The 20,787-nt window shown below is 46.9% G+C and overlaps 6 protein-coding genes across 6 annotated transcripts; 3 read left to right on the plus strand and 3 right to left on the minus strand.

Annotated features, from left to right (window-relative positions):
- Window positions 1-1,859: 1,859 nt before the first annotated feature.
- CORC01_12451 (uncharacterized protein) lies at window positions 1,860-2,984 on the plus strand (the record flags this gene model as incomplete). The annotated part of the gene is made up of 1 exon (XM_022624071.1): window positions 1,860-2,984. One exon carries the CDS (start codon window positions 1,860-1,862, stop codon window positions 2,982-2,984), a length of 1,125 nt encoding a protein of 374 aa, XP_022469385.1.
- Window positions 2,985-3,954: 970 nt separating this feature from the next.
- Window positions 3,955-4,896, minus strand: CORC01_12452 (feruloyl esterase B; the record flags this gene model as incomplete). The annotated part of the gene is made up of 2 exons (XM_022624072.1): window positions 3,955-4,555; window positions 4,646-4,896. The coding sequence occupies 2 exons, from the start codon at window positions 4,894-4,896 to the stop codon at window positions 3,955-3,957; spliced, it is 852 nt and encodes a 283-aa protein (XP_022469386.1).
- Window positions 4,897-8,210: 3,314 nt separating this feature from the next.
- CORC01_12453 (uncharacterized protein) lies at window positions 8,211-9,357 on the plus strand (the record flags this gene model as incomplete). The annotated part of the gene is made up of 2 exons (XM_022624073.1): window positions 8,211-8,307; window positions 8,858-9,357. 2 exons carry the CDS (start codon window positions 8,211-8,213, stop codon window positions 9,355-9,357), a joined length of 597 nt encoding a protein of 198 aa, XP_022469387.1.
- Window positions 9,358-12,076: 2,719 nt separating this feature from the next.
- CORC01_12454 (metalloprotease) lies at window positions 12,077-13,016 on the minus strand (the record flags this gene model as incomplete). The annotated part of the gene is made up of 3 exons (XM_022624074.1): window positions 12,077-12,158; window positions 12,212-12,374; window positions 12,425-13,016. 3 exons carry the CDS (start codon window positions 13,014-13,016, stop codon window positions 12,077-12,079), a joined length of 837 nt encoding a protein of 278 aa, XP_022469388.1.
- A 2,588-nt stretch (window positions 13,017-15,604) lies between these two features.
- CORC01_12455 (cytochrome P450) lies at window positions 15,605-17,352 on the plus strand (the record flags this gene model as incomplete). Its single annotated transcript, XM_022624075.1, has 4 exons — window positions 15,605-15,869; window positions 15,909-16,105; window positions 16,168-17,169; window positions 17,236-17,352. 4 exons carry the CDS (start codon window positions 15,605-15,607, stop codon window positions 17,350-17,352), a joined length of 1,581 nt encoding a protein of 526 aa, XP_022469389.1.
- A 663-nt stretch (window positions 17,353-18,015) lies between these two features.
- Window positions 18,016-19,253, minus strand: CORC01_12456 (uncharacterized protein; the record flags this gene model as incomplete). The annotated part of the gene is made up of 3 exons (XM_022624076.1): window positions 18,016-18,949; window positions 19,042-19,091; window positions 19,155-19,253. 3 exons carry the CDS (start codon window positions 19,251-19,253, stop codon window positions 18,016-18,018), a joined length of 1,083 nt encoding a protein of 360 aa, XP_022469390.1.
- Window positions 19,254-20,787: the final 1,534 nt, after the last annotated feature.

The raw sequence follows: 20,787 nt of genomic DNA on the forward strand, positions 1-20,787 counted from the left end.
ACCCTAACCCTAACCCTAACCCTAACCCTAACCCTAACCCTAACCCTAACCCTAACCCTAACCCTAACCCTAACCCTAACCCTAACCCTAACCCTAACCCTAACCCTAACCCTAACCCTAACCCTAATAGTAGGAGGCTAAGATTCAGCTTCTATTTAATACTAGACCTACTTTTTAAGAGCACTATTCTCATACCTAGTTAACCTACCCGTTACAATTACGACTAGCCGATCATAATATAAGTCCGGGTCGGGATTTTTTATAATTATAAATCTATTAACCGGTAGCGCCCTTTGTTTTTACGGTTATAAAATATAAAATTAATAAGTAATTAAGTCTAGGTCTAGTTTTTTTACAACTATAAATCTGCCGAGCGGCGGCGCTCCCGTACTTTTATAGCTATAAAATAAGCGGCCGGCTGCGGGGGCGCCTACGTATATATAAAAGGGGGGGGTATAAAATAAGTAGGGACGGTCACGATCCCAAAAGACATACTATACTAAGGGCGAACAAGGCGGCGCAGGGGCGGCGGGCTGGCCGGGTCGGGGGGGCGGGCGCCGCGGGCGACGCTAGCCGGGGGCGACGGGGGGCATGAGGGTACGGGATTATGACGGATCAACTTTGGTTTATGCGCCTTAAAGAGATAAAGTGGACCTTGGCCGTTCTCGGAGATATCGCGATGGCGGATAATCACTGTATGGGCGCGCGTATTAATCGCAAGAGAAAAGAAAGGGGCTGGCGATGTGACGTATAATTAACATCGATATCGATTTAGACTAATCACTAGCTGTTTAGGCCTAGTCCTGCAATGTTGAGCCGCTTTGTAGGGCCCGAAGCAACAGCTCTTAAAGGGGGACCAGTTCTAGCCTGGGATGGTCTAATACCGCGTTCTTTTGAGTAATATCTTCCTTATTTCAAAAAATTGGATGGTTTACGATCATCTTGAGTCAAAAACTCTGCGTAATGGTACCTCTCAAGTTTAATACCTTTTTGTCGATGTCTGGTGCCACCTCTCTGTGGTAAAAGGAAAAAAACAAAAAAAGGATAAAGATCTATTTAATAATTCCTGCCTTGCTGAATGAAGGCCTTTGTAGCTGGGTGTCACCATCCCCGGAGTTGCTCGATCGTTCGCTTACCTAAGTTATTCCGACCCCTCAAGTCGCCGTTATGAATCGCTCTCTGAAGAGGTTATCCTATTGAAGGATGAGGCTGCGGTTTCCCAGGTCTGTCTGTATACTTAAAGCAACTCTGTCAAGATGATCTTTTTAATGAACTGATTGCTGAGTATATGTAGGGATACCTAGATCAATAGAGCTACAAAACTCCTAGACGCGTCATATTTTGAGGTGAATTCTTTTTGCTGGGCTTCAACCTCTTCGTTTACGCTTTCATAATGGACAAAATCGACGTCAACCCATCCACACTGGAGTCTCACCCCTGTTCTGATCTAAGAATAGATTGCGCGAGGTGCAAACGGAGTTTTCGGGGAGTAGCCACGGGTTGTTTGCCCGCCCCTTCGGCGAGGCTATGCTAATCGGCGGCATCCGCGGAGACCGACGAGTGTCCACCCACCCCTTTGGTTTTGCTAGGTATCACCAGGGTCTCCAGGCTATATTAACGATTAATCGACTCTCTGATTATAAGATGTCTTCTATGTTTCCAATCACACAAGCGCGCGTTGGATTGAATAAACTGTTGTGCACGCTTCGCAATTGCTGCCGTTTCTTTTTCAGTTTGACCAAACTCTTGCAATGGCTGCCTTGAATTCTTGGTTTCTCCTTCCATTGGTGATACTACTCATCACTTTGGTATGCTGGAGATGCTTGAGGAAATATTCTCCGGTACGTCTAGCAGAAGGAATGCCATTCAACGGGCAGCAAAACGAGTGCAGCCGAGATGATATGCTGATGATCATGCCTCAGAAACCTGCACCTTATCAAAGTCACCAGAGTCGCCATAAAGAGGTGCCAAGTGACTACAACAACATCCAGCCACTGGATAGCTTCGATTTTGCCAAGACTGAGCCAATACAGCTGCGACCATGGAAGCCCAAGTTCCACCTTACCATGGGCCTTGAGAACGCAACGTTCTCAGATATCCTGCCGCTTGATAATACACTGGTGGATCGGCTTGCTTTGCGACGCAGAGTTGTGGCTCAACATCGGGAAATGGTGACAAGTGCTAACCCCTGTTCGGAGAGTGCTGTCAAGGAGTTTTACATCTGGCTTGTTAGAACCTATCTCCCTCGAAGGTATCCAGATATTTATACCTGTGGAGAGGACATGCTTTTCGGTCCCGAGTCGACTGCAATGCCAACGAATCCGCCAGACAACGTCAGAGATGTACTAGGCCTGATAGCTGAGAACGTCGACGCCGAGTTTTTCTTTCTCCAGCGCCAAGGCGACAGCTACGTTGCACGAGCAATTATAAACTGCTACCCCTTCACTTTCAACCCGGCGCACAAGTTGAACAAGACCTTGGCCCAAATTCATGGTCCTATTCCCGGCTACGCCATCAAACTTCAGAAGTCTATGGACCGCTACTTCGCTTCTCTAGCAAAGGGAAAACTGGCAAAGCGCCATAATTGGAACATAGCGCTTGACCGAGAACTTTTTAGCCCGACTAAGAATCCCTTGACATTCCTGCCGGTGCCGGTGATGGAAAAGATCAAGGACGCTCTGGAATGGCTGGGTATCGGCTTCCCAAAAATAAAGAGCGGCGAGGTGGATGCTGAGCAAGTGACTCTTCGCTGTGAGAGGCAGACGCTCCACAGGATGATGGAAAATGAAGACACGTTAGTCTTTTCGTTTAAGACTTATCAGTACCCTCTAAGGCAGATTCGAGACGAAGGAGGTGGACCTGCATTGGCTGAAGCAATCAGGGGTATCAAGAGCGGTAGCGTGCCTCAGATTGAGTGGTACAAGGCGTCGATGTATTGGGCAGATGCTGTGGTCGACTACTTACTAACCGAGGACTCTATCTAAGTGTATTCGCCTTAGTAGACTTCAAACAGGATTTTGGAATGATAATGAACAAGTATTTAGCCAATACTAGGACCTCGTTCATGCATGATAATTGACCTAAATGGGCATATTAACCCATTGACGTAGCCGGCGTTTCCTACAAGAGTACGCATCTCAATCTACTACTACGCTACCCGCCAGCCACTTGAGAATTATTCACCTAGTTCTCAAATTCAACGGAAGTTGCATATGGTCACCGTGCAACGTAGCGTTTAGCTAGCCTGCTGTCATCCCTAGGTCTCTGCCAAGGGAGGTTCCTCGCCGGGGGTATCTTGCTTTTTGGGAAAGTACAACTATTTTCTTTCGGCACCTTTCTGGGCTTTCATTTCGACCACAGTTACTATTGCCTTTATTTTTTCTTTTTTTTTTTTTGGTTATGAACTATCTCGGCGCCTCTATGGACTGGGCGACTACGAAACACAGTCGTGATGCAAGGCCGAAACTTGCAGCCGCCTCGAGTTGCTATTAGGCAGCTCTGTCGGACCAACCCTTGGAACTAATCATTGAGCGCGGATAAATTCATGAGGGTATAGTTTTTATTGGCCTTCGGCTTATAGGCGTAGTGTTTCTTACGGCAAGTTCTGAGTCATGGTTATGAGAATTGCGCTATCTTTAAATGGGAAGTGCTCTCGAGCAGTGGATTGGCGATCTATGTCTCTTTTCTCAACACCGTTTGAGTACAGAAATCAAGTATCTTTTATTCTAATCGTAAGCTGCGTTTTAATCTATCTCCTCGGGAGGAAAAGCACAAATTCGTTTATGGAGCTAAGCATATGGTTACCCACAGAGGAAGATGCTGTTTGCTTGAATACTGTTGGCTTCCCCGTTCGATAATTCACTGCTTATTCTATCTGCGAGCTGAGCTTAGGAAGATGGACACCGGACTCGTGTATAGAGTAACCTAGGAACCACTGCCTAACATTTGCTTAAATCAACCCTCACTAAACATATTTGCGGGGAACTGGAGAGATTTCCTTGAGAAATAAGATTTTCCGGTACAATCAAGCTCAAAGAATCTGACGACCTCGCTGGCTTGGTTTGGGATATCGTGATCTACCCCGTCTGCTAGAAAACTCTCGAAAAGGCCCTTGCGGCCATAAATATATCTTGTCCAATGAGTTTGCGGGTTGTTCTCCTCAATCCGCGTTGGTTTGAGCCCTGTATGCAGAATGGTGGTCCAGAGTTTGATCTCGTTGTAGTAGTTCGTAACGTTGACGATATTGTCAACACTTCCGTGAAGGACCTGCATCTTGGGCCGTGGCCCCTTGTACTTTGGGTATGCTTCATGTACAAGCTCCGCCCATTCTTTGCCGGTTCGGTCAATCTGACCAGTTGCGCAATCGCTATTCCATACGGCAAACCCGTCACCAGCGTAGCAACCAAAAGGGACGCCAGCGAAGGCAGACCCGGCGGCAAACAGCTCTGGATACGAGCCGATCAAGAAATTGGTCATCATTGCGCCAGAGCTAATGCCTGTGACGAAGACGCGGTCTTTGTCGACGTCGTAATTGGATAGAGTCCACCGGATCATGCTAGCTATTCCAAGTGAGTCTCCTCCCGCATTGTGGTGAAGAGTCTGTGTGGAAGAGACATCCCAACAGTGATCTGCGGTCTATGGTGACGATGGGTAGATGGTGATGAAACCCAATTCATCGGCTAGCGGACGCCATGGTTTCGCGGCAAAAGCATCCTGGGCCGTTCCGTGGCACCAATGGGGATAGACCAGAAGAGGATCTGAGGGCCGAAAGGAGTCAGGGACGTAGAGGTAGAAGGAGACATTGGTAGGGTTGGGCCCAAAAGAGGTGATTTGCTGAAGCTCCGCGGCGAGGGCAAGTGCTGCAACCCCGGCCAACAATGAAATGATTCGAGACATCTTTCTGGGCGATATCTAACTTCAATAGGAACTGAAACTTTTAGATTGCAAACCAAAGTTGAAGGATATTACCCCGCTGCGCTCTCAAAACGAGGTGTTTCCGTCTTTTTTCCACTATAGACTTGTAACCTGATATATATATATTTAATGATAAGAAGTGGACTGATTTAGACGATACGGTGCGCGCAGTTGAAGCTCTGAGGTTCCTAAGACGGCGCGCTGACACTATTCATTTTATATTCCGTAAACGAATTAACGACCGAACTTCGACGTTCCGTATTAGAATGGGACTAGCAATCCGCTAGTGCATAGAGCAACATGTCAGGTGCATAGCCACCGGCGGGGCGCCGGGGGGGGGGGCACCGGGGGCAATCTTTGTAGCCGGGAAGGGTACACCGCTATTAATAAGGCGCCAGGGGGGTATTAATAAGGTAATTTTTATAGCTTTATAATAAATTAATAATTATTTATATATTAAAAGAATTAAAAAAGGATCTTAAGTATATTAAGCTTAGGAAAAATAAATTCGAATAATAATTATTAATAAACTTTATATATATAGTTAATCTCTTTATTTAATACTTTATAACTTAATATATTTAAATTTACTTTTTTTAAATTTAACATATTTAAAATCTTTTTTTAATTTTTTTAATATAAAATTAATTATTAATTCGCCGTAAGGTTATAAAAATTACCTTATTAATACCCCCCCGGCGCCCCGCTAATAGCGGTATACCCTTCCTAGCTGCAAAGATTGCCCCCGGTGCCCCCCCCCCCCGGCGCCCCGCCGGTGGCTGTGCACCTAATACAATACCAGCCTACCCCCTTATTGCCCGCATTAAATATTGAGACATTCGATGATAAAAAGGATTAAGAGACGTAGGGATTTAGAAAATTTAAGTCCATTTACATGCCTATTCCCTATCTTAATAGTATCGAAGAAGTAGCTAACATGAAATAAACATGTACGAGGAGTTCCCGCTTTAAAGTGTAAATCTAATATTAACCTTAGCTCTCTTGCGGTACGTAGCAACCTGTTCGTTTAGCTAGAAAAACGTTTAGTAAAGTCTAAAAAGGCTATGACTATGTCCTACCCGTTGTTTAACTTTACAAAACTTGTCGCGACTGATCGTTAATACCTTTTTCCCTCTCCTTTCCCGGCTGATCGTACCCGGCTGGTTACTTAGTTTCTTGAGTCTCGCCTACGCTGCTGTCATTTCTTTGAGAACTCTGTTATTAACAGGTGCCTGGCACCTACCCTATATCACCTTGCGCGTAAGTAACGCCGGCAGAAGCTCACACCTCACAATCACTTACGGTGGTTTATATGAGTCTTTTCAGCAAGATAATTTGCTTTTATTATAGAGTGGAATACACGACAGTCCGCATTGTGTAGCCCACTGGTGGTTCAAGAATCTTGGCTTTTACCGAATTTCCCTTTGCCTCCTGAACAGGTCGAAGGCGGCTAAGCAAGATCGCCGCTTGTATGAGTCGCGGGACGCATCGGGCCTTGTCTCTTAAGGCCCACAGAGCTGCTTTAATTCCCTGGCTTCAACCCATTTTCTCCATGCTGCTAACTCTGCTGCAAACCCTGGATAGGATGTGGTATTTTGCCCTTGATGGAGCGCAAAGCCATTTCCTTAGTATCTAAGCGTCGTATTCGCATACAACTATCCTACTGCTGGCGTGTACGTAACGTGGAAAACACTCATTCTCATCTTTACTTGGTTTTCATTTCATACACGCAAGCACAAAAAGGACGATATCGTCGACCTATCCTTAAGTCGTAGCTAGGTCTTAGTAATAGCTACTGCCTCTATTTCAACTAAAGCACCTTAGATAACCAACGCGTCAGTGCCACTGAGGCTACGAGACATAAACAGGGTTACGCATCTGCCTTTAATAAACTCCCGGCACAAAGAGATCGGGTTTTAATATTAGCAATATCCATAAATTCACATTCACAACCTTATCTCCAGACAAGCCGTCGTACAATTTCCGTCTAGTAATTATCTACTACCGTCGTTCACAGCTGTCCGAAATCAGCTGTTCGTCGGAAATTTCCTCATTACGCTGAAAGATGCGTGATACCCACGAGGGCGCTCTGTTTCGACGTTCATTCAGCTTGGCCCTGTGAACAAGCCACCACTGAAGAGTCATGGCCGCCATAGCGCTGTTCCATATAAAGGCCACCATCATTCCTATCGAGAATGACAACGAGGTGGATATGATGCTTGTCCTACAAAGGCTCATCACTACAAAGTCATCAATACCATCAGGCAAAGCAAAGCCCGATATAAGGAGTACGGCCTAGCAAAAGAATACATCGGCGTATCCAATGATCTTCCGTATCCGGTCCCACTACCTGTCCAGGTAGCGCCACGATCTAAACCGCCTCTCAATATAGTACAGACCTATTGCGAACGTCGCAAGAACCACTGTAGCCAGCCCCATGATATGGGGAAATAATAATTAGCGTTATTACTGCAATTTCAACGCGCTGCCTACCCCATGTTCTGTTCGGAAATGGTCCGACAATTCCATACCAAACACAACGCATACCATATCAACAACAAGCGGGAGGAAAAGCACTACGTAAAGAATGATCTGCCACTGTTCGATCCTCGGTTTGGGCAACGGTCGCTCTATAAGTTCGCAGCGAACGATAATAAATAACAACACAAGGATAATTAGGTATACGAAGAAGAAAGGAAGAGTCATACATCCCACTGTTTCCTAATCGGCTATGCTCAGTCCGTGATTTAGCATCAACTTAGAATGTATGCTAGTCATTAGAATCAGGAAAAACTTTAACAATGTATTGACATAGTATATGTTTTTGGAGAAATCGATCGAACAAGTGTTTCCAGAGCTAGTAATATGAACTGGGCATGTTAGAACTTACAAGCCAGCGAGCTGGCTTTGGGTGATATTTCTTTCGAGTAACTCCTTCAACCCAACGACACCCTTCTCCAGCTAGTAATTAGATTGTCCCATTAAGATGTCGATTTTTTCTTACAAAAAGTCGGTAATATATAGCTTGTTCTACGAGCGTCCGAAGCAGTCCAGCTAATTTAATTCTTCCTCTAACTTTGAAAACCCGACCCATTGCGAAGTCTTAGTTAATAACAGCCCTAGGGGGTCGGTTTGAGGCTTTGATTGAGATGCATCTAGTTGCGCGGCAGGCACAGTTTCGTGGTTCTAGTTGGCTAGAGTAATATCCGTCTTGACCACCCATCCGCTATGACTAAAGCTGGAATTCCGAATCAGGCCTCCGCCAATCTAGATCGCAAACGAGATACACGGAAAGCATGCTAGGGACAGCAAGCGTTGAATTCGAGAAGGCATGGCGCGGGTGTGTCTTGTGGTCTAATGAGGAAGATCTGTCTAGGGACGACCTACTACTAAGTAAGTAATAACTATAGAATCTTACCCCTCAGAAAGGGGCAGCAGTCTCAAGACTACGCACTGATTCGTTCAGCCATGTTTTGAGTTAAGCTCTAAAGTAAGACGGGCGTCCGCGGACCGCCGACAAAGTAGATACTCATAAGTAGCACAAGCATCGACAGCGAGGCCTTGCTTAATCTATAAGGGTGACACATATATTCCCATATTAGCTACATATATAGCGAGGTAGCCACCGTAGGCTAGCGGGGCATGTCTTTGGTCCTTTATGTGTGTTAGGTCGTAACATAAGGCGCGCCTTTTGGCTGTCAAAATTCAAACCAACTAAGCTTTTATAACGCCGGACTTCGCATTTCTGAATCTATACCGCCTTTCCCCTAACCTATCTTGAAAATCATACAATAAGCGGCTCTTTGCAACCCAATTACGTTTTGCTTCCTGGTCGGTGTATTAAAATAGCATCCGCAGGAAAAGTCTATCGCGCAAAACTTGAGGGTAAGGCCGGAACACTCCCCGCTCCGCCAAGACGCTAGTGACTAATACCTTAACCTAGATATCTCTACTATACATTCATTCATCGTGGCCGCTACGGCAGAACAGCTACCAGGGGCTACCATAGGAGCAACGCCCGAGAGCTTGGCCGCAACGCTGCATTTCGAGCCATCATCGTCACCAGAAATATCGAAGACACTGGCGGCCAGCTCAATGCGGCGTTTCGCCTATCCTCTGCTTGCCAGGACTCCTGATGGGGCGATCGCAGGCCTGGCTATTTATTTCTATAACTACTCGACATGGTCAGCGGCGCCGGGACTCTGCTTGGAGGAGTTCTACGTCTTGCCGGAGTTCAGAAGCTTAGGCTACGGCAGAATCCTTATGAAGGCGATGGCTCAAGAGGCGCGTGACGCGGGGTGCGTCAAGATGGAGTGGGTTTGCCTCGAGAATAACGAGCGTGCGTTGCGGTTTTATGGCAAGCTGGGTGCGAAGCGCATGGAGGACTGGGTGGTTTTAAAGTTAACCCAGGAAGTCATTGCAACGTTGGCAGAAGAAATGTAACTTTGTGCAGGTATATACTCGTCGTTAAAGTACTGAAAACTTTGGTAGATGGAATAGGAATATTTTCTAAACTAACTTAATATTGAGGTTTCCTCGTGGCTAGAGTTATAGTTGGGACGACTTATTAGCGAAGATGAAGTAAAGCTAGAGGGCCCCCGTGGCGTCTAGTCAGGTGTCAGATTACAAGGGTACCAATGGTTTCATTACTACAGCGTTGGTCTTCGGGCCGTCCGTGCAGGACCTGGCTTCGCTCAACGCACTCAACACTTTAAACTAATCTATAATAACTTGAAGCTTCGTTCTCGGGGCCAAGAATGAATTCGTACCTACCAGGATAATGAAATCAAACTTACTCCCCTTAAAACAATCGGCTTCTATGAACTACTCAGGAGACCTCTTGAGCATACTTTAACCTTGTCGTCCTTGATAAAGCGGTACAATGTATTGATGTTATAATTGAGATCTCGCTCGATGTCATTGGAACATTCCGTCAGATAATTGACTATAGAAAGGTTATCAGACTGATTCCAAGGTATGAAGTTCAGGCCGTGTAAGGGTAAGGGGGTAAATAATAGATTAAACAGTTATCAAAAGCTGTTTGCATACGGAAACAGACGTAAAGAGTTCAAACAGGCCATGAACATTAAGTTCTGTGTTACTGGGTAGATCTTAACCTAAAAGAAATAGAAAAGCTGAGGAACGAATTTCCTTACCTTCTAAAGACGTTGAGCGTATATATAGGTCGCGGTTGCTCCACTAACTTCCATATCTTTAGAATACGCTCTGTACTCCTTCTTAGTGGCCCCTCTATATAAGAACATACGGCCTTGTCCGCCTCTGCAGCTATGATCGCAACGCACTCTTACCATTCTTCACGCAGTTTATTATTAACAGTCTTCCAGCACTCTCCGCTCAATCATATGTAATCATCGTCCAGTAACAAACTCGATTACTTATTATGTCAATCTGAATCTAAACTACTTTCGTCCTCGTAAACGGATTACGGAGTGGCTCAGCATGGCGCCAAATGCACACAGCGCACAGACGGTATCCTCTGTCACTCGGGTGACCAAAAGTACTAGAGTCGGTAGGGAACAAAAAACTATGCAATACAGAATGTAAATCGAAGAAGGAAAACACAGTTTTCTCTATATTCTTGGAAGCTAGCCGTTGGACATGGTCAAAAGGTGCATGGACGTAATTTCTGGACTCGATGCTTCCTAGGTCTGGTTGCTCATCCTACTCAAGCTTAGCGACTCAGTTCATTTTACTATCATAGGCTCGTTATTCGTAAGAAAAGCTCAAGGAGTGGTAGGTGTTTAAGGATCGATCATCGCTTCAGTCAGAAACTTGCATACATAAATCAGCCGGGCGACTTGCCAATAGAGTCGTCCTGGAGACGCAGTATATGGTTCGAAAGTCAAGTTATCAACTTGTTCCGGAGGTTTACAAAGACTATCCGAAAGGGGGGAAAGCGATAGCTAATCAGTGCCATGGTGGTTCCTCTCTGCTCAGTCAGGCCAGTCGCACCTAAGATCAATACCAAAAGAATCTGTTAAACTTTTCAAAGGCATTAACCTGCTCGCGAAACAGGAAAATCCCTAGACGTTAGTTCATCTATTAAAGATCATTCTATATTTGCGAGAATTTTACACCGTATCGATCAAATACCCATTCCATCTACACGACTTGGCTCCCACAACGATCATTTAGTCGGCCACGCTGTATCAAGCCTCGCAGGACTAGTCATGATTCGGAAAGACTCCAGTATGATGGTGGATCATCTCAAATCCCTTCGCGTTTTCTCGCTCAACAAAATGAAGCTAGCGATAGAATGAGTCGTCAAGTTCTGCGCGAATTCATTTCCAACGTTACCTGGCAGGAGATATATGTTAGTGCTCACCATGGTCGCTCAGCTTTTGAGATACTGGCCCGCCGCGATTGCCGACAACGTTTTGCCGAATTGATAACCTTATGTCACGCTCTGGAGCAGAATTTGGATATTCTGACGAACGTACAATCTCTTTTCGACTGAGGACATGTCTGTTGTCTATTATTATAGCCGCGATCTTTCTTTGACATATCTGCTAGCTTAGAATCTGAGAAAATGGAAATTGTGCCTCAGTGGGGGGATAGAGACCAATGGCTTTGTGCTTACCTTTGAAGTTGCTGGCGCGTATTGATAGAGAGCAGGGCGACACTGACCGCTGGCAAGCTCATTTGAACCCCCGTGCCGTAAAGCTTGGCAACGGAGATTAGGAATGCCCAACGAGGGCCTTACAAATCCGACGCATGATGGCTGATTGGTATCGAGAGGTAGCTCACGAGGCGTAAGCTCAGGAACAAAAGGGTCATTCCGATGAAATATCCAATTCCCTGAGAAACCTTGTAGTGGAATGGGGCAATTGGCATTGAATTGGCCATTTCTCAGTCAGGAAAGTTGTCGTTCTGGAATTGTTTACAAACTCCACAATTAGGTAAATCATTTTCGCCAAATGTTCCTGTTGATTTCATGGTCCCAGTATGAATATAATCTTGATTTAAAAGAAATATTTATTGGAATTTTACCACTCCCCTCCTCTGCCCCAATGAGCCCATTCCGACATCACATTTGCGGAGTCTTTTGATAACACCACTTGGCTCTTACGAGACGGTTTGACTCGAGACGCAAAACCGATGCCAGCTGCATCAGTACCTTGAAATTGCTAGCTTGATACATTTACTGGTAAGAAGCGCGGTAGGTATCCCAGTAGCTGTGCATGCGAGTATCCTGACCAGCGGTGAAGTGAGTGAAGCAGTCGCTACATAATGGTCAGTGTGTGCTTTGTCGACCATAGTGTGGATGAAAACTTACTCGTCAGAGTAGTCCATGTAGTTGGTGACAGGGTCGGTGCCGGCCAGGTTGGGGCAGGTATCACGGCCGATCTCGCAGTTGTAGGCCTCCTCAGCCTCGAAAGGGGTGTCAGAGACATAGTCACCGTCACCGCCGCACTGGTATCCCTCGAATGTGTGGTAGACTGATGAGGAAGTTAGCTTAAATTGATGTTTTTCCGATCAGCAAACCTACGTCCAAGCCAATGGCCGACCTCATGGGTCGCGGTATGTCCGAGGTTGTACTGGGACAGGCTGCCACCGGGGACCGATGTGGAGAGGATGACAACACCGTCGTAGTAGAAAGCATTGGAACCGGTTGTGACAGTTGTGGGGAAGTAGGCGTATCCGAGGTAGGGGGTGCCGGGAAGGAAGTAGACGTTCAGGTCGGCATAAGTACCCTTGCGGAGCGATTTCTTCATGGCGAGCTCAGCGGTGTCGGAAGCCCATTGGCGGTTGACGGTCCAGTCTGCACCAGCCTGTGCGAAAGACACATCGTGGGGGGCGTAGGCCTCGTTGAGGACATCCAGCTGAGCGTCAAGGGTGGCCTGGGTAAGATAACCACCGCTGACCGAGTTGGAAGTAGCGATGACGTGCCAGTAGACATTGACCGTGATAGGGCCAAGGCGAGTGGCGTTACCCTCAACACGAGCGTTCTCCTCCTTGAACTGAAGGCGCTGGGCAACCTCGATCTGCTCCTCGGTCGGGGATGGGGTACCGCAAGAACGCTGGGCAAAAGCGGTGGAAGCAGCCGCAAGGGCGGAGACGAGGAGACTCTTGAACTGCATATTGAAGAAGAGACCGGACACCTGATTGTAATGGCTTACCTGAGGTGGGATGAGGATGAAAGAACACCTTGATGGCTGGTATTTCGACAGTATATATAACTTCTTCTTCGACTGCTTTCTGCTGCTGAGCTCACATGTGACATGCCACCCCAAAGTCTGTATCACTACCGCCTGAGCATCTCGAGTTCAACCTTCCTCAAATGGAAGAAACCAAAAGTCTAGCAACATCATAGCCAGCAGGCTCATCGTATGTAAACTGGGGCCATTTCAATACTTTTTTGGCTGGTGCTCTCGAAGGTGGCTCCATGACTAGGGAGTTGATTCATGCTCAAAAAGTTTCACCTGCTGAGTTTGTCTTGTTGCAGGCCATTGAAATTAACGACAGGAACAAACGACCTTGCGTGATAAGCCGGCTGGGCGGCATATTTTGAATTGCCAAGATGAAATGCGGCTTTTGCTATCTAACAGGCAACGCCAAGACGGTGACTGTAGCCAAGAAAGGCACCAAGTCCAGTGTCCCGTTCGTATCTTGTGCAACGGTGTGATTAAAGCTAGCAGATGCCTCTGGTTGAGTTTCCTCTTACGCCAATCGTAAACAGGTCATTGGCGGACGACGCGCAAAAAGACTATTGCAGTTCCCACTGCCAGCTCTTGGCTCTCTTGGCAGCCTTGGCAGTTGACTATCACCGTCCCTTTTTCTAATGGGGATTGGTCGATTCAAGCTTATTTTTATGATTTTCGGGCGTTGCCGACCAACGAGGATGTGACCTTCCTTAATTTGACCTCTGTTCCACCTCGGATGCGAGGAAATCCTTTGAAAAACCCCGCGCTGCTCCGCCCACATCCCGGGAGTTGCGCACCGCCGTCGTCCCCACATCTCCGAGGGTCACTCAATCTGCCGATTGTTCCTCCCGCCTAGTCCCGCTAGATCCCGCCGGCTGCAATGGTTGTTCGATGACCGTCTTATCTCTTATGAACAATCCCACCCACATTGCAGGAAGCTCGAGGTATATCCGTACCCTGACTCTTATCTTTCTTCAAGGGAAGGAAGCACGTACTTCTGTACCCATCGAGGCACATATCCTCAAACACTTAGAATATAGCAACGCTGCAGATATAATTTTTAGAATTCTTCGACTTGGAAAAAGAAATAAAGCACTTTGGTTATTACCTTGTTACTAGCTACTTTGTAAAGAAACATGTCGGCTTCAGTAACTATTGCACAGTCAGGCGTCACATATAACTTTATTGCGCCACTTTTAACTGTGATCATCGTAGTCCACTTCGGTAGGCCTATAAGAAAGTTTGAACTACATTAAAATCACTAGTCCTATGTACTGTTATATTGAAAGCTTGAAGAACTTTATGCGTTCGTGCATTTCGTAAGCGGATTTGCCACCTGTTTTTTAATCTTTTAACTAAAAGCACATAGTAATGAGGATATAGGGAGAGTAGAAAGTATTAATTATCACCTAGACCTTAAGAGGTAGAGACATTAAATAAAAAAAATGTGTTATGTAAAAGAACCAAGTTCGTGGAAAGCCACATATAGCTTGTCGGCTAGACGTATTTACTAGCGGAGATGCTTGATTATAATCCTAAATTTAGTTTTATCCAAATACTATTCTCATATATAAATAGAAGACTGTAAGAATCTGTATATTCAAGTAAAGAAAGATTATAAGTAGAGTGTCATAGGCCTTGATTTTCTAGTGCGAAAGTGTGTTTCTGAATTACGGGTCGAGAACTTTAAGATTTAAACTAGTTTGTTAGTTATATACGATAAATTATATATGGTCATAAGGCACGCTACTATGTAGAGAACTTCAATCTAAACTCAATATTAACTCAAAATTGATGTATATGAATAATGATTTAATGAGCCTTAATATACCTTTTATTAAGATCAACTAGAGTGGCTTCTAATCGTTTGCTTAACTTTACTTAGTCTAGATATAGTTCTAGGCGCTTAATACTTTACATCTAGGTTTAAATAGAGAACGTCGTTTACAAAATGCGTATGGCAGGAATGAGTATACGCTCTCTTGGAGTTTCTTCCCTTTAAGAGCATTATTGACTGGAGGCTGAATACTCTAGCCTAGTCACTTTCTTTCTGCAGTGGGCATTTAATGCAATGCCCTATCTAGTCGCAAGAAGTCGAAATCTGTTTCGCATCGCACCAAAAATCATCATGTTCTGTTCCTTCTCCACCTTCAAGCGATGTTAAGTTTTGATATTGGATGCTTGCCAGGTTTCCCTCTGTTGAATGCTTGGATGCGCCAGCAATGATTTCTGTTAGAAATTTGTACGGTTGTACCGACGACTCAATTATGACATCGACTAGTGCGAAACCTGCATACATGCGACCGAATGGAAAAAAGGCAGGGCGTCCGAGGTGGAATGCTTATATATGTCCAGGATATGATTGGGCCTCTTGGAAACCACTTTGAGCAAACCAACGACTTGTCCCTATCTTTCGAAGTGCGGGGGAATCATGGTTTTTGCTAATACAACATCTATAAAATTGATGCCAATCACCCCCTTGGTCTAGAAACTTAATCTGCATGCACCTATTCCTGAAAAGCACAATGGGTATCTCAAAAACACTGCTTGGAAAGGCCGCCGTGCCGGCTGTCCTCCTTTTACTCTCCCTATACATCGTCAAGAGAGTTGCACTCTATTTCAAACTTCGACACTTCGGAGGGCCTTGGTGGACTGGCGTCAGTCATTGGCCTCATAGCAGGGCAATTATTAGCCCCAATTGCCACGAGTGGTACGCCGAGATGAACGAAAAACATGGTATGCACAACCCCATGCTGGTTGCCTGGGACAATGGCGATCGCATCCCCTTTGGTAGCATGTCTTGCCTTCTGATAGCTGAATAGCTTCCAGGTCCAATCACTCGCATTGCTCCCGGAATTCTAATCACATCTTCGCCTGAACTTTGGGCCCATGTCAACCGACACCCTGGTTACAAACGCTCTGACTGGTATTATCACGCTTGTCGAATTGAGTATCAACGTGATAATGTCTTTACCCAGACGGATAATGAAAAACACGAGAAGAGAAGGAAACAGATGGCCCCGGGTGTATGTGTCTTAACATTAATCGTGTGAGAGTGGGCTAGCGACTAACCTCAAGCCATTGTCAGTACTCTGGTAGAGAGAACCTAGACCTCGAACCTACCATTGACCACCGACTTGAAGAGCTCCTCGATCTCATCAGATCTAAATATCTCTCATCCGACAGCAAAGTTGTACCAATGGATTTGGCAAAGAAGATTCAGTACTTTACCCTGGATGTCATCAGTGCGGTCGGTCTTGGGAAAGCTTTCGGCATGCTACGGACTGATAGTGACGTTGACGACTACTTGAAATCAACCGAGGAGGGCTTGTCCACCGTTAGGTTCGCCTGTGCTGCTGGCATCAGCTGGATAGCTCAATCACCCATCATCGGCAAATTTATAGCTCCTTCGCCCACTGACAACAACGGCTTCGGCAAAATGATTTCTGCATGCTTCCGCTACGTCGAGGAAAGGACCAAAAAATCCACAGATGAGAGGTCAGACATGCTTTCATCGTTTATACGCCATGGGCTAAGTGGTGATGAGCTGAAATCCGAGGCACTTGAGCAAATTATCGCCGGTTCTGATACAACCGCTGCCGCCATACGAGGGACACTGCTCCAGATCATAACAAACCCTAGGGTTTATGCAAAGCTACAGCGGGAGATTGATGAGGCAGTGCGTGATGGGAAAGCTCCAGCCTACGGCGATGGAATAATCACTCTAGGGCAGGTGAAGAGACTCTCATATTTACAAGCAGTAATCCGAGAGTCTTTGAGAGTCTGGCCACCCGTCCTGAACATTTTTTCCCGAGATGTCCCAGCTGGAGGTGACACTGTTGAAGTCAATGGGGAAACCCATTTTTTACCTGGTGGAGTCTGCGTGGGGTATTCTGGTTACGCGATGCACCGCAGCGAGGCAACATACGGTATTGACTCGGCAGCATTTCGACCTGAGAGGTGGTTCGAACCGGATTCAGCAAAACTTGCGTCTATGACCCAGACCAATGATCTCGTATTTGGTCATGGCAATTTCATGTGTCTTGGAAGACCAGTGGCTCAAATGGAACTTCTCAAGACTATCTTCGAGGTGAGTTGGAGGCTCTAAATTACGCTTCCATGTATACGGTTTTGTTGAGATGTTGACTATTCCTAGGTACTGCGCAACTTCGAACTGGCTCTGAATGATCCAGTGCGTCCGTGGCGGGCAAAGAACTGTATGGGCCTATTCGTGATTTCGGACATGTGGGTTCAAGTTACGGAAAGGATCTGAGACATGACTATTCTACAAGCATCCGCGCGCGTCTCGTTAGCTCATGCCTCTTGTACATAAGTACTATGAGGTTTGCCCAGACTTGCAGTAGTTTCATGTTCATACGACTTCTCATCGGCTTTCTTCAGCGCTTTGGATAACGTCGCTAAGTCAATACACGGCAGATGTACATATCTTTGCCATCATTTTTTCCCTTGGTACTAAAGAGATTCTATGATACTGACACAAGCGTATTTTCAAAGAGTAAGCTTCTATCATCGCGAACTAAGCCCGAGATAAGTCTTACGAGCTCCCACGATTTCATCGATTGTTGAATCAATTGAAACTCTTCAGCGCCCCACAGATGCCCAAGTCCTCCTTCAAAATGGCGTTATCCCGACCCCAATCCTCTCAAACAAGATGCATGCTTTGCTGCCACTCGAACTACTAACGGTGGCGTTTTCGCTACACGTTTCAAAGTGAGCCACATGTTCAACTTTGCCTATTGAAAATGTACATTCACGGACCCATTTTGATTTTAGTATCTATTTGAGGCCGTGTATTGAAGTTTACCTAGGTATTCTCACTAAACTGTGCGCTTTTCGCATCAGTGTGTATAAGTCAAAGAAAATAACGAAAGAAAAATTACGCGTCCCACCATCCGAATGGTGACTGCTTCCACTTCTAGAAGTAAACGCGGCGGAAAAGTTTGCCCGCGGGCGCAGCAGGAGAAGCTGGCACAGGCTTTCCGCCAACGGGGGCTGGAGGAGGGGCAGCGGCAGGTGGCGGAGCGGGTTTCCCTGCGGCCGGAGCCTTGGGAGGAGGGGCGGCAGGCGGAGGTGCGGGCTTTCCACCTGCCGAGGCTGTCGGGGCTGCAGCAGGAGGCGGAGCTGACTTGCCCGCAGCCGGGGCCTTCGGAGGAGCGGCAGCTGGGGGGGCGGCGGGGGCGGCGGGGGCGGAACCAGCCGGCTTAGAAGCTGCTGGTGGGGCGGGAGCTGAAGCGGCCGGCTTAGATGGTGCCGGTGCCGCCGGGGCTGCTGCGGGTGGAGGAGCAGCGACACCAGCTGCGGGAGCCGCGGCAGCTGGCTGAGCGCCGCCTTTCCCTTTCAGCAATCCTGCTGCAGCTCCAAGTACAGCATTAAGGGGATTTGCCTGCTGTCCAGCCGGGGCTGCGGCCCCGGCTGTGGGAGCTCCCTTGCCTTTTAGGACTCCGGCGGCAATTCCCAAAACTTGGCCAATTGGGTCGGCAGCTTGAGATCCAGCCGGGGCGGCGGCACCAGCCGGTTGGCCACCCTTACCTTTCAGCAGACCTGCTGCTGTTCCGAGGACGGCGCCGATGGGGTCGGCGGCGGGAGCTGCAGAAGCAGCAGGTGCCGCGGCAGCTTGCCGAGCCCCTATAGCCGGAGCCTTTGCTTTTCCAGCGGTTTTCGCCTTCGCTGGCGCTGCAGCACCGGCAGTAGTCTTGCCTGCAGCCTTTTTGCCCGATAGTCCTCCTAACAATGTGCCGATTGGGTCGGCAGCAGCGGCTTGCTGACCAGCAGGCTGCGCTGCTCCTGCTCCTGCTCCTGCTCCCGCTGCTGCGCCGGCGGCTCCGGCGGCTTTACCTCCAGCGCAGTTTCTAGAATCAAGTCAGCTTCAACCCTGAGAATACAGAATTCATCTTCAAGTCTATTTGACTTGTAGGTAAGATAACAATGTAACTGTACTGACCCTGTGATGCCTCCAGCCTGTGCCCTCACGCATTTGGCATTTTGTCCTCCCTTTAACACAACGTCAGTCAACGTTTTGAGGCTGAGAAAGGGTTTTTCCCAGCGATTTCATACCGAAAGCAAGCAGTCCAAGTCGTCGAAGCAGACAGCTCCCTGTTGTGCGGAGACATAGCTGACGTAAAGAGCAGACGTAACAACAGCGAGCGCACGCATGGTGATGTAGCCCTTTCGAAGAGAAGTTGTTCAAGTCTGGTGGATTTCTTTCGTCTTCAATCCTGGAAGAGGGGGAAGTATGATGTGATGGTTGCAAACACGAGCCCGTCTGGTCGTATCAGGGGTATTCCCTTAATTATATAGACAAACAGCCATAGCTTCAGACCAGTTTCTGCATGTCAACTCATTCGCAGATAGATGAGCAGAACTCAAAATCTTTGCTCCCTTCAAGGCCGAGGCACTTCTCGGCGAATACATGTGTTGTCTTTGCCCCCAAATACTCGAGGCGTGCCTTCCAAACGTCTCAAGAACTGTTTGACCGGAATGAGCCCCGCGTCCTCATCGAATCAATGCCTGTGCAGGTCTCAAAATTCCGACGATAGTACTCATGTGAGCGGTGGCTGATCATCCCAGACAATGGGCACTGTAAGGCCCGCTCCCAGCTTTAGACAGCAGTCACGGCATGTCGACCAACTCTATCAGCTGGGAAGGCGTTCGTCTGAATTAATTGACAAATTCACTATTCATTTAGGGCTCGAGCTACCATTGAATGCACCTCTTTGACTTCAGTCTTCAAACGTGAAAACGCGCCCCTGCATGGATGTCTCATCCCAGCAATGAAATGTCAGTGCCTGTCACACCAACTGTAGCATTGTCAACATTTGTCAATCACAACATTTTCCTCAATGCCGGTTCTCATATTTCCCCCAGAAGCCATCAAAGTATTGAGTCTTCATTCACCGAGTCACTATTTTCTGCCCGTCGAAGGGAGCGCTGTGCCCCGTCAGCAAATCTGGGGATGGGTTGTGATTTGGATTGTGCTCGGATACGGAATTTATCATTGCAGCATCCAAATTAATTCGACAAGACTGCATATTGTCTCGGATTCGTCTGCTTTAAAGCTCCATATCAACAAATGACGGTCAGATCTCGTACGACTGTTTGGATCGTGCTCTTTATACAAGGAACTGCAAGCAAATGCCCAGCAAGTCATCGAAACAAAGAAAAAAACGACTAGACGGATTTCTCGGTCTCACGTATCCAAGAAAGAGCTTTTTCTATTATATGATCGCACGTATAATGATGTCTATTGCGCTAATTAGGGTGCCAAATTGATTGGTGATTACCTGTCCCTCATTATCTCTATGTTTCGCGAATTTGAGTGCCGCAATGTTCGCCTGCTCCCAGAAGCTGCTTATGACAACGCCTTCCAGGATAAGGCAACATCTAATATGATTCGCTATTTGCCATGTGTTCCATTTCTATCCCGGCTTTGCTTTTCGTCTTTTGTCCAAGACTACCATTGTAGTATATATCTATCGGAAACCTCAATATCTATTTCTCTACTTTTTACTCTAGTCCCTTTCCAAGGACGGGGACATGGCCCATTTTTTTTACAACTTCTCACACCGGCGAATTTGGCCGGGGTTGCCACTTCTCGCCGCCCAATTTGGCCGGTCTTTGATGCTGTACCATGTTCGGTGGACGGCGAAATTGGCCTGAAAATGATCGATCCTTCAAATTTCTTAGAAAA

This window comes from Colletotrichum orchidophilum, assembly GCF_001831195.1.
Source record: "Colletotrichum orchidophilum strain IMI 309357 chromosome Unknown Scaffold_154.1, whole genome shotgun sequence".
NCBI lineage: Eukaryota > Fungi > Ascomycota > Sordariomycetes > Glomerellales > Glomerellaceae > Colletotrichum > Colletotrichum orchidophilum.